This window comes from Polyodon spathula, chromosome 7 (genome assembly GCF_017654505.1).
Source record: "Polyodon spathula isolate WHYD16114869_AA chromosome 7, ASM1765450v1, whole genome shotgun sequence".
Classification (NCBI taxonomy): Eukaryota; Metazoa; Chordata; class Actinopteri; order Acipenseriformes; family Polyodontidae; genus Polyodon; species Polyodon spathula.
The window spans coordinates 47,275,638-47,288,636 of record NC_054540.1 but is presented as its reverse complement, the minus strand read 5'-3'; the positions used below and the strand labels follow the sequence as shown (position 1 = coordinate 47,288,636).

The 12,999-nt window shown below is 40.3% G+C and overlaps 1 protein-coding gene across 1 annotated transcript; it reads right to left on the bottom strand.

Annotated features, from left to right (window-relative positions):
• LOC121318687 (phosphoglycerate kinase 1) lies at nt 1-11,468 on the bottom strand. Its single transcript, XM_041255618.1, has 11 exons — nt 11,307-11,468; nt 9,176-9,226; nt 8,412-8,567; nt 7,801-7,945; nt 4,936-5,039; nt 4,445-4,564; nt 3,318-3,432; nt 2,703-2,882; nt 1,699-1,876; nt 862-960; nt 1-493 (listed from the first exon to the last, which is right to left on the bottom strand). Exons 1-11 carry the CDS (start codon nt 11,369-11,371, stop codon nt 453-455), a joined length of 1,254 nt encoding a protein of 417 aa, XP_041111552.1. The 5' UTR covers nt 11,372-11,468; the 3' UTR covers nt 1-452.
• Nucleotides 11,469-12,999: the final 1,531 nt, after the last annotated feature.

The window sequence follows — 12,999 nt, the reverse complement described above, 5'->3', positions numbered from 1 at the left end:
TTTACACCAACGTTTGTTTTTATTCAGCAGTTTGGCATAAGTTGTTCAGACACAGTACACCTGGTAAACCTACTTTACCAACAACAGTACAAGCTGCTACATAACACCAGCTTGTAAAAATAGAGACCGTAGGTATTTAAATACAGATTTAACCATGGGTAAAGGCAAAATATATAATCTATAGTTAACACAGAACAAACAAAACTCTCTCAAACACATGAACAAAATCAAGCAACACACACATACAGGGGACCACAAATGACCAATTCCAAACTGTAAAAGTATCTTATTTGAACTCAGAACAGAGCTTTCCTTGGGAGTCACAGCAAAGGCATAGTACAAACAGAGGAATTCATCATCTGTGCTACTGAGGAGCGAGACAAGCAGTGTTGCGTGGTTCTCCGGGGCTCTGCATCGAAACCCCTTCTCAGGTCTTCAGGATCCCCAAGGGTTTAGTTATTGCTCAAGGCATCCACACCAGGAAGAAGTTTGCCTGTTAAATAAACAAAAATAATTCTAGCCAATTGGTTTTGTTTATTATTGTGCGAAAGCTTTGGTGCCATCTTTAAAACAGCTCTCTGGCAGAAGAAAGTTTCAGGGGAATTGCTAAAGCATTCCAGTCATACAAATCAAAGTTTACATCCACTGCCATATTGCTTAGTGTAAAAAACGGAAAATGAAAAGAATTCTCACGGCAAGCTACTCTGTTTTACAGTCTCTTATCAGATAGGATATTTAGCCAAGTTAAAGCAACTAATTCATATCCACTGTTTTTCCATCGTATGAACAGGTGTATACTTAGAACAGACACAACCTTTAAAACCCCTAATGATACGACTCCCAATAATTGATTAAATGTACCTTCCAGTAGCTCCAGACTGGCTCCGCCTCCAGTGCTGACGTGGCTGACCTTGTCCTCTGTATCCCACTTAGCACAGCAAGTGGCTGTGTCTCCACCACCTGGAACAGGACCACAGCCACATGGGTTTAGAGCGGCTTCATTTAAACATTCTATACAGGATAAGTGATGCTTCTATGCAGGTACTGCCTAGATAATGGCGTGATGGAAGACATCCAACAATTGCAAAAGTAAAGTAAATAGTCATTCCATAGTCCAGGGGTTCTGGAAACCACAACTGTGAAAGGGCCACCTCACAAGCAAACCTACTGTATATAATATCAACAGTGTATTGAACAAGGTCTTTGAATATGTCAAATTATGCATTTTTTGAACTTTCAATTTATTCGTATGATAGCGGTCTTGAACTTCTATTTTAAAGTATTGGTTTTACAAAAAAAAAAAAATCTCGGCAAATGTACAGTGAACCAGGAGCAGAGGACACTGTTGGAAATTAAGTGTAGACAGGACTTAGGACAGAAGGTAGGAGAGTTGTGGTGAGGGTGTGGAATGGGTTACCATTTTTATAACTAGAGTTTTTATACCGTAATAAAATGTTGAATATCTTTGTAACATGTTTTTGACATTATATAATTAGGTGGGCAGATTCAATACCACAAAGCAGTGCCAGTCTGCAAGCTCCCTCTCCTTACCAGTAACAATGTAATGTAATGCATTAGGCTGCAGACTATAAAAAAAGCCATTAACAAACACCCTGTACGGTCTGATGAATCAATCATATGAATGGTGCTGGTATCAAGATGAACTGAACAGTGTGTCTTGCTCCAGCTGTAGCTTACCAATAATGGTGATGCAGCCCTTCTGTGTTGCCTCCACCACCCTGTCCATCATGTTCTTGGTTCCACTGGCAAACTTGTCCCACTCAAACACACCCACTGGTCCGTTCCACACAATCTGCTTGGCCCGGCCTACAGCCTCAGCAAACATCTTGGTGCTCTCCGGGCCACAGTCCAGACCCTGGGGCAAGACCAGAGTTCACAGTTAGCACCACAATCAACAAACTTTCAGGTTGGCATCACATAGAGATTATGTTAAACTGCTAATAACTTTCACTATTTAAAAAGGGTAGTGCTCCACACACATTTTAAACTATTTCTGCCTTAGAAACTTCAGCTTTTCAGTACATTTTTGAAGAGTGAAAAAGGCACCATTCATTCACATCTTTGCATTTTGAGCAACAACAGTCTGAACAGGTCATTTAGAATGCTTCTGGTGGCAGCAGGACCGGGTCTAAACCCAATCCTCTCTGGGTCTATTGGTGGAGGGCAGTGTACCTGGCTAGAGTGACAAAGTGACATGCAAGTAAGCTTTAGTCCCTGCAGCTAAAAAGTACATTTGAGCAATGCAACATGAACTGCCAGAAAGTAGAGTGGCCCAGTTTATGGAGGGATGTTGTGCAGTACACAGATTAAAGGAATTTTATTTCAGTAGAATTTACCAGGTGTGGAACACTAGCCAAACAATGCAGGTAACCTGCAGTGAATATTCAATTCAAAAGCTAAATAAAAGGCTAAGCGATAGAAACAGAAGAGGGCTTTACTGTCTGGTAAGGACCATGTCTGGCCACAGATTAGAAAAATCTAGAAGCTGCACAGAGTATTTTAAGCAATCACTTTGAAAAATGACCCCCAGACATTAACTGCCTGCTCTCCTTGGGTGAATGTCTTGTATAAGCAACGTTTGATATTTATCTTTACAAAGTGTGGAGTAGTTTTCAATGATGGAATAAAAACTTTAAAAACAATCACTGAAACAAGAAGAAAAAAAAATGACTGTAACCCACCATCCAGCCGGCAGGGATTCCAGACGCTACAGTAGATGTTCCAGTTTGTGCATTCTCATCAAATTTATCTGCGGTGATGAAATCGACAGGCAAAGTGATCTTCACGCCATTCTTCTCCGCCTTGGCCATTAAGTCCTTTACAATCTTGGAACCCTCTTCGTCAAACAGGGAAGTGCCAATCTGAATGAGGGATTAAATCAACATGGTTTGAACCAAGGGAATTTCAATCATTGCAGTCTGCACTATTCACATGATTTACTGTATGTTCTGCTGTTCATGTATTTCCCACTAGAGGGAGTGCAAGCCTTATATTGACAATATCACTTCCATCACCATGTGCACATTTTTTGAGGACAAAATGACATACCAGTTGGAAGAAGTCCACTTGTTTAAAATAGCCTATCAAAAGTTGGTTTAATTAATGTTTTAATTCACTAGACTAGAATTACAACCCAATCCCAAGCAGGGCAAGCATAATACAACAATGCATTCCTTCACCCATTATCAATATAGAATTAGAATAACTCTCAAAAGCCCTTCTATGCAGTAGGACCTAATCGGCCCCATATGCATTTGCTGAATTTGGCCCTGGTTCAGTCCCTAGTGTGGTCGTACCTCCATGTTGTTGATAATTTTAAGGAATGTGAAGGCCATGCCCCCTCCAATGATCATCTCGTTGACCTTGTCCAACATGTTGTTGATCAGCTGGATCTTATCCTGGACTTTAGCACTGGCAACACAAATCAAAAACAGAAGTAGGGCTCAGCATCCTGAAAACCATTTATTTAGTTTTTTTTTTTTTTTTTTTTTTTTTTTTAGGAAGAACCATCCATGGTTTCTAGAGATTTTTCTTTTTCTACCAATGAATATGTTTACAACACATTTAAAAAAAATGTACAATATAAACAGATTAACCTCTTTTGAGAAGTCAAAGAAAGAACATTGTGAAATTCCTCAGAATGTACTTTTGACAATCGCAGGGAAGCAATGATGTAACTCTGTGCCCTTTCATTGCAGTGGAGAATGGTGATTAATAATGAAAATGCTGGAAATGAACGCAAGCTGTATATCCAGGCCTCTGCACAGAAGCTGGACTTGACTGGAGTCCTTGTTCAAATAAACTGAAGCCATGCATGGTTCATCTCAAATTCTAAAAGTCTTTTAAACAGTTGGCATACAACTAAAGTAAGACTATCAAACAAGTATACAAGCCATAGTGTTTGTATGTAAATCAGAACAAAAAACAGTTATTTCCTAATACAATGTAGTGTTTCAGACTAACAGATGGCTTCAATTCCATAGCTAGATACTGTTTTTTCCAGAAATCAAACAGATTAAAATAAATAATTTTCACTTCACTAACAGTTAAGATACCAGAGGGTAAACAGTGGCAGATTTAAGTAGCCCCACCATTTAAGTATTCAACTAGAACAACCCTGGCATCTTAATGCCTTTTAAAAGACAATACCACATACAAGTCACACAGTAGAGAGGTTGGGTCTCAATATTTAGATCCTCCACAGTTTAGACGAAATTAAATGGATCTCAACATATACTAAATCTGTTTCTAAGTTTTTACAGTCTACTTGACAGGGAAGTGGAGTGCTACACTTGCCTTGCACAGCCATACCCAGTATATGTCAGTCAGAAAATTGCAAGCAGAAAATTCCCAGGCAGTACCATATAAAGACAAAAAGAGGAGAGCCATTGTGCATTTCCTGCTGCTTGGTTTGCATACTTACCCTCCCAGGATGGCCAGGAAGGGTCTCTCTGGGCTCTCCAGGGCCTTAGCAAAGTAATCCAGCTCCTTCTTCATGAGGAATCCAGCTGCTCTCTGGGGGAGCTGCACTCCAACCATAGAGCTGAGGAGGGGAGATAGAGAGGCAACACTTAATAGTGGTCAGGAGGATAATTGGATAATAAACTTGAAAACAAAATCTCAGCTGCAGTGCAGTGTGTCCATTAGTTAAAAACTTATTTCATACCATGATTACATTTGTACTATTTAACCAATAAACACAAGGGTGCCAATAGTGTGCGGTGATAACTGTACAAGCTACGTTTAACATATAAAAAAAATACTCTTACCTTATCTAATACATTATCAAAGTAAATGAAGGGGCTGTATGAGATTACAGACAAGATAACAACTCCCCCCTCTCCCTGTTTAATAAATCAAAGCAGTTGTATATGTTCTATATGAGGAAAGTGTTCCAGTCTGTCCAGGAAGTACCTGTGGGCTCTGTGAGCGGTCCCGAAAGCATCGTTGATGTAAACGTCTCCCAGTTTGGACAGAGAGGCTCGGAACGCCTCCACCTTCTCGGGGGTGGCTTTAGTCTAAAACAGAAATGGTTTGAAGACATTGGAGACATCTGAAAACATTACACTATATGCTCATTGGATTATACTGTATCAAGCACTCATATGTAAGTATTTCTTTCTTCTAGATGTAGATCTGTTCAAGTGAGCATTTCTATGCCAAATAATCCTGTGTGCACCAATGCAACACACCCTCTAAGTCAGAGGTCTTCACTGTGTGGCCCGTGGGCCTCTGGCGGCCCAACCATGTCCCTAACTTCGTCCCTTCATTCGCATGAGCCTTCGCTATTAAAAATGTGTTAAAATTAGAAATAAAAAAAGGGGATTCATAACCTTACGTATTTAAACTTGAAATAGAAAGCGAACTCTGGTAATTGTATTTTATTAACCTCGCACTTGTGTTATAGTAAGTACATGACCAGTAAAGGAGTAAAATACAACTCTCAACATGCATTTGAATTTCCCTTTCTCGTTAAATGTTGCAAGGCGTCAATGTTTTTGGTACTAAAGAGGGAATGGATTGGTATCACGATGTGATACAAACCAATCAATAATGTGATAAAAACCGTGAAAGCGACGATGACCCGCACAATGAACCCACAAGGGCATTTGGTTGCTGAAAATGATGGTCCTGTAAATGAAGATGAAGCTATGGTAAAATGGGGGAAAGTTCGGCCAGCTCAGGATGAGCACCATAAGTTTCAGAAGAGATGGACAAATTACTTCATTTTAAAACGAGGAATCTGAAAAGCCAGTTTGTTTGAGTCAGAAAATATGCAGATTTCCCCAACAGAAATGAAATACTAAAACAATTTAGGGGCCTAGAGTCTGATACTAGTGATGAGGAGGATTAAAGCGATCGGCCACGACATCTGACAGCAGGTAATCTCAGATGATGAGAGTACCGACATATGAGATGTTGCACAATTATGTGTGTGGGCTATTTTCCTAAAGCTTCTGTGAAGAACTCCTGGGTTTAATTCCACTTAAAACGCGAACAAGGGGCGAAGATATTATGAATGTTTTTGAGATTTGACGAGACTGGCCTGTCCTAGGAGAAACTCGTATCTGTGTGTCCTGGCGGTGCCCCAAAAATGCGAGGCAAAGAAAAAGGACTGCCAAGTCTAATGAAAAGGAAAAGAGGGAATTCCAAATGTTTTTATGTTTCACTGCATAATTCACCAAGAAGCACTAAGCAAGGTGAAAAACGGTGAAATGCAAAAGATTATGCAGATCGTCACCAAGATTGTGAATTTCATTGTTTGAAAAGACCTGAACCATTGTCAGTTCCGAGAATTGAAGCGTATGAAACAGAGTATGGCGATCTGGTTAAGAAGTCAGACTGCTTTCTAAAGGACATGTGCTGGAACGCTTTCTCAGCCTCCTCCCTTTATTCGCAACTTCCTGGAAAGTAAAGGAAAAGAAGAAAAGAAACAATGATGCAGACTGGCTTATAAAGCTGGCTTTAATTACTGACATTACAAGCTCACTCAATGTTCTCAACAAACAATTAAAAGGCAAACAAAATGTCAAGTAATACGCTCTGTTATAACAGCACTTCAGAGCAAAATACGAACATTATTCGTTCTCGACTTAAAGTGCTACCTTTCTCCATTTTCCTAAATGGAAGTCACTCACATCATAGGCCTACTGAATCACTATAAAGCTGTTTTTTGTACTTTTGGACAAACTACAGAAGGAATTTCATTCCAGATTTGAAGATAGTATGGGTATGAAATAACTTCTTTGTTGAGAACCCTTTTCTTCAAAGTTTTTAATCTGTGTCACCTTCTCTCACAGCCCTAGGAGCAGACCAAGCAGCATTGGAAAGTGAAATAGTGGAGCTCCAGTCTGATGACATTTTGAAAGCAGAGCCGAGGCAAGGGGTTTATCATTTTTGAAATGTCGTTTTTGATTTCTGAGACAAAGTGCACAAAAGGTGCCGTCTTTTTTGTAAGCACATACAAGTGTGAATCTACCTTCAACAATGAACACTGTAAAAAACAAACACAGGAATAAACCAACACAAGAACATTTGTACAGTCTTAAAAGGATTGCAGTAACTGAATACAAATACTGCAGACGGAAGGTCAAGGAGCAGCTGGCACACTTGCACTCTTTCTCCCATTAAGCAGGTAAGCAATTTATTTATTTTTTATAATCAGATTTAAAGTTTTCAATGCAGCACTAAATTATGTCTAGTAATTCAGAAGAATAACCTAAAACTGCTTCATTTTAGACAGTCATTATAGAGGTGAGTATGACAGTGATCAAGTCATTTCAGTTAGTTTATATATAAAAAACTTAAATCCATTTTGTCTCTGGCAATGTTGGCTGGCTTCCCCCAACACTACGAGCATCCAGTGCAGGGCTCTCACCCTCTGTCTGGAAAAGGTCACACTACTGTAAATGTTCAGCAGCTGTCCTTACTGTATCACTTGACTTCCAAACACTGCATACCAAATGGGGCTCAGAGGACAAGAAAAGCAACTCCATCTAGACACCGTGACCCACTGACCTTCATGCAAATGTCAAGGTATCACTGCTGCGACTTCAACTTTGGTTCAGAGCATACAGTACAGCAGTAACACATTAGCAGGCTTTGAAATAAATAAAAAAATAACTATCTGATTTTTTATTCTTCGTAATGTACTTGTTTATTATAATACATAATAGCTCTAATTTCAAGCCCTGGCCTGAACACCACGGTCAACATAATAGCAAAGTAATAGTAAGTTTACTATGTGCCCATCTACCCTGCCCTGCCCAGCTCTCTGACCTTGTTCCCGGATGTATCCTTGCCCTTGCCCTCCTCCTCCACATGGAAGCGCAGGTTTTCCAGAAGGATGACCGTCCCGGCAGCAGGGTCAGCACATGCCTTCTCAACCTCTGCGCCCACACAGTCCGTCAGGAACACAACCTCCCTGCGCAGCAAACAAAGACTAACCAGTCAGAAACACACCCCCACAGGCACAATTCGAATACTCAGTAACACATGCTGAAGGATGTTCAAACCAAGTTTCATCTCAAATCGGATACATGGGTCTCTAGTATGATATAAGGACAGACAGGGCTGCTCCATATTAACCCCAATTTATGATACTCATTACATGTGCTAAAGATTGTCCTTAAAGTGTCATCAGTAGTTTGCAGTTCTCTAGATACATGTCAAATGGGACATATACTGACCTCTCTATATACAAAGGATAATTTTCAGAACTCCCACCACCACCCCTTTACAAACAAAACTTTCCCATTAACAATATATCTATTATATTACATGAAAAGATGTCAGCCAAGCTGTTGGAGGGGTTGGGTAGGGAGGTCTACAACAACCCCTCATCTCTCTTGTCTAGTGCTCTTGCACATTGAAGCCCCTGGAGGTCCTACCTGCCCAGGAGGTTTTTCAGCTCGGCCGCCACTGGTTTCAGGGAGTACTTGTCAGGCATGGGGTTCCCATCAGGGCGGCCCAAGTGGCTCATGAGAACCACAGACTTGGCACCATGGTCTAAACAGTGCTTGATAGTTGGGACAGCAGCCTTAATCCTAAAGGAACAAATAAATAACAGTAAAGGGTCAAGTCTCTTTAGTTAAAAAAATAGTTAATGAGTTAACTAAACTGACACCTAATACTTAATCAAAAGTTGTGCCAACACAGTGATTGCAATTGAAATTGGTACCAACAGAAACAGAAACAAAGATAAGAAACTAAAAAAGCGTTCGATTTGACCAATCTATACCCTGCTAGGATGAGCCACAGCTGGACAGTATTTTACAGCACTGGTGATCAAACTACATATGGAAATCCTGGGATCAGCCCTAAAAATGTGTTTAATACAGTACGCTGTACATGGCAAACTGCTAAACGTATATTGGATAATATGCAAAATATTTAAGCAAGCATGCACTATCCTACAACAAGTATTACTAACCAGCATTGCACTGAAAACAAACAATACTGTTCAAGACCAGGCTTGCAGCTTTGAGTTTTTGAAACAATCTCCCAGGAAACAAGGTATGGTACAGGCACCTGTGTTTGAATAACACTGCAGCTTTGCAAAGGAACAGTTCTGTATCTGCACATGAACCTTGTTTCAGTACTGGGAGAATCACCTGCATCCACAATCCAGTAAAAAATATCTGCAGTTTCTTACCTTTGGTTGTTTGTGATTTCATTGTTCTTCATAGGGACATTGAAATCAACCCTGCAAAAGAAAATAACATTAAAAAAACTACCATTGTATGAAACTAACCAAATCCTTTAAGAAATTACAATTGTAAATGTTTCCACAGGCCCATATAGCTTGTATTACTGTTCATAATTCAGCATCATGAGCCTTAAGACTCGACAGAGGTCATTCAATTAATTGCTGTAACATTTGGTCTGTATAGTACATTAATATGAGTACTGACAACTTTGCAATTTGGTGCCATTCAAATGTATTCCACCTGTGACCAAGCCCATAGACATGATGCCAGCGTGATGCTGAACCTCAGCAAAACCCAGATTAGCTGTGCTAGACTAGAGTAGGCCTACGTAAAACAGTGTCTGAAACCAGCACAAAAAGGGCCCTGCTGTCCACATAATTGAAAAGAAAACAGAACATTCTGCTATATTAGAAACAGTTAAGGTTTTGTGATTACGAGCTGCTGTTGAAAACATAATTACATGTTCATATGCAGGAAACTCAAGGCAGTTTTTAAACAGACAATTCTGTATGCCAGTGTAGGCAAAGCACCACCCACATGGTAGGCTACTAAACTAAAATTATGGGCCACCTCCACATTCATGTGATGCAGCAAGTTACTTTATTGGTAAAATCCCCAACATGCAAGACACTAGCTCTGTGTCAGCTCTGTGTCCATCATTCCATTAGTCATGCCTTCCCAACTTCAATGAAAAGGAAATTATGCAACAGCCATTTTTAACCGCTCTCTCTTCCCCATGATTAGGTCAAAATGACTATTCATTTCCAGTAACTTAACCAACACAGAGTTTTACAGACACAAGCCAATAGAGCCTTCCTGCAGAAGAACCTCCCTTCATATCTGCACATACTGTGCTACTGATTAACCTGCTTCCCTATGAACTAGGTCATGGTGTGCCAAGAAGACTCCAGCAATAATCCTTGTCCCTCAGTCCACCACAGATGACCTTCCTAATGTAAGTCTCTTTTGGTTTTGTCAATTCATTTCAGTCATAGGCCTAGATTATTTCTGGCAATTAGCAATACATAAAAACGTTATTCCAAAATATACTGGGTTGTGGTGATGGAAGGAAATAGTATCCCATGAAGCACAAGAGCATTACTGGATATAATTTTAAAAAATACAAACTGCAGTCCAAAAAAAATAAAAAATAAATCTGAACAATCCTCACTAAAAAGTAAACATAAAATATCTAAATATACATCAACCGAGTTACTATATCACAACACTCCCTTTTAACCACCGGCTGCAGCCAATCAAGGAGATCCGATTCTCTCTGGGCACCAAGGTAACGGAGCCGAGGCTGGGCGCGAACCGACACGAGCACTGCAGCGAACACATGTTCATTACAAATACACTTAAAATATTAGATTGCATATGTAAATGTGTTCGACCACACACCTTTAAATAGGCTCCCAGCAATCAGCGTGTTTATCAACAATAAATCCTCTTAAATATGTACGCCCAATGGATATATAATCAAAATAGCAATGGTCTTCCCGCCTGCTCGCTTCACCTTTCAGCCCAATACACCATATCAAAATATTCATCGTAATAAAACCAAGGGACCACGCAACAAAATCCCGGCCAGCACTACATTGAAAGTGTATTCATAACCCAGTTCACCTGAGCCCGGCTCTAGTTGTGTGCTTAGTTAAACCCACCCACCACACACATTTCTCATGTGAAAAATGCTATGTGCAGTTCTCAGGTAGTTTATGCCATTACAAAATAATATTTAACCGGCATGCTTGGAGTATTTCCTATTACATGCATTCAAAATAAATAAAACGAGTAATTAGTGTCTTTATTGATTTAACGATGACCACCACATGAGTAATTAGCACTTCCTGTTCCCAATTTAACCGAGTCGTATTTTCTTAAAACAGACTGAATGTTCAAAAAAAAAAAAACACACACGTGTAATTATTGTACCGTTGTTATGACTAAAACTGATATATTCAAATCTATGCTAGCGAATCTTGTACATCAGACACCGGAGTGGTATTAAAATAACAGAACATGGATGTCAAGCCCCGTACAGAATTAGCACATTACAATAAAAGAAAGCTTTACCTCATTATTACCCTTTTCCCCTTAACATCCACTTTATCCAGCGTTAACTTGTTAGACAGAGACATTTTGGCAGTTGCGTCTGAGTGCACAGCGCTTTCCTAAGACTAATTATTCCTTCTGCTGCTGGGCTTGAGTGCGGGTCACCTCACACTGCGAAAAAGACAACCAGAAACTCCCGGCTGGCCACGCCTCGCTATCAGCAGATTGGTCCCACTGTCGTCGGGAGAGAGCGTTTTCGGTTTGTTGTTGGTTAGCAAAGCTGTCTTTCATTGTACAAGGTATCCTCCTGAAAGTACGTGACGTTAGAGCTTGTCAGTTCACGCTCAGCACGGAGTGCTGCGGCAAAAGTAAAGCAGTGTTCATGTATAGCGTGTATTAATAACGATAGGTATGTAGAAATAGTTTTGCAGTGACTTTTTTACAGTAAAAAACGTCCTTGTGTTTGTTTTCTACATGCCTACCCTTATGCAAGACCCTTAGTTTTTTAGAACAACTTTAAAACAAGGAAAGCAATGTACAGGACCAAAAACAATAACGCAATTAAATATATTATCAATAACTTCTCACTGCAACAGTGTCACCTGTCAGCACGCTGTTATTTTTGGTATTCACTCAGCACACGGATGGCAGTATGCTTTTAGTTAGCTGGCACTTCCTTTTTCAAGTTTGCACAACGTTAGGGGCTGTTCCAAAAGTGATGACTGTTGGCCATTCTGTAGACTTCTGTGCAGATTTACAACCCAGTTTCTCAATTGCAGGCGTTTTGAGGCAGGAATCCTGAGCAATTGTGAAGCCTAGTCCCTCCAGACCAGTCGGGTCAAACCAGCCCCGAGCTGCCCACGATGGCTGTAATATACCAGCAGACAACCTTGGTCCTCCTGTCCCTATCTTTGTCCCAGCCATGTCCTCGATTAATGCATTAAGCCGAATTAAAGTATACCTATTCATTATACCAGTAAAACCTTCACTGGCATGGACCTTCAGGATCTTAGTTCCATAACCCCTGCCTTACATGCAGTTTTACTGTCCTATTGCAGAGTTTACAGTATGGCACAATTAGCTACCATTAGCAAATTAATGGACATGTTGAAATGACCTCAAATGAATGAATGCGTGGTGAAGTAACTTAAAAAAAAAATAGATGGTGAGTAAGTAGATTCAAGAAAATGCACAGAGTCCTTTTCTTCAGTCAGTTGTTAGGTTTATTGAAATATGCAGGGAGTCTGGTCCCAGGTACAGGACAAACAGAATACTCATCATTACAACGTTTGCATGACATTAAATACCCTTCTGTATAGATGGTCCACCTCCCCTTTCTCTGACACTTAACCAATGGTCAAGGTACAACACATTATTCTGTTAATTTAGTGTGTGTGTGTGTCTGTGTGTGTGTGTGTGTGTGTGTAGTCTAGTGTGACAACCTCTGAACTCAGTGCATTCTTCACACTCCTGGAGAAAAAAGGCCCATAAATCTGCCCCTTTGATCCCAGTGGCATTATCTCTTTCGATCTCTCTGAGAACCTCTGGGTCCAACGCCAGTCCCTGGGAGCCTTTTAGCCCCTTTATGCTTTATATTCCAAAAGTCTTAGAGCCTGGCCCCTTCTGGTCCACAGCATTGTTATTTTTTTAGCTTGCAGTCAATGCTGGGCAAGAAACTTGTAGACGCAACGTCTCTATCAATTGTAAGCAGTAC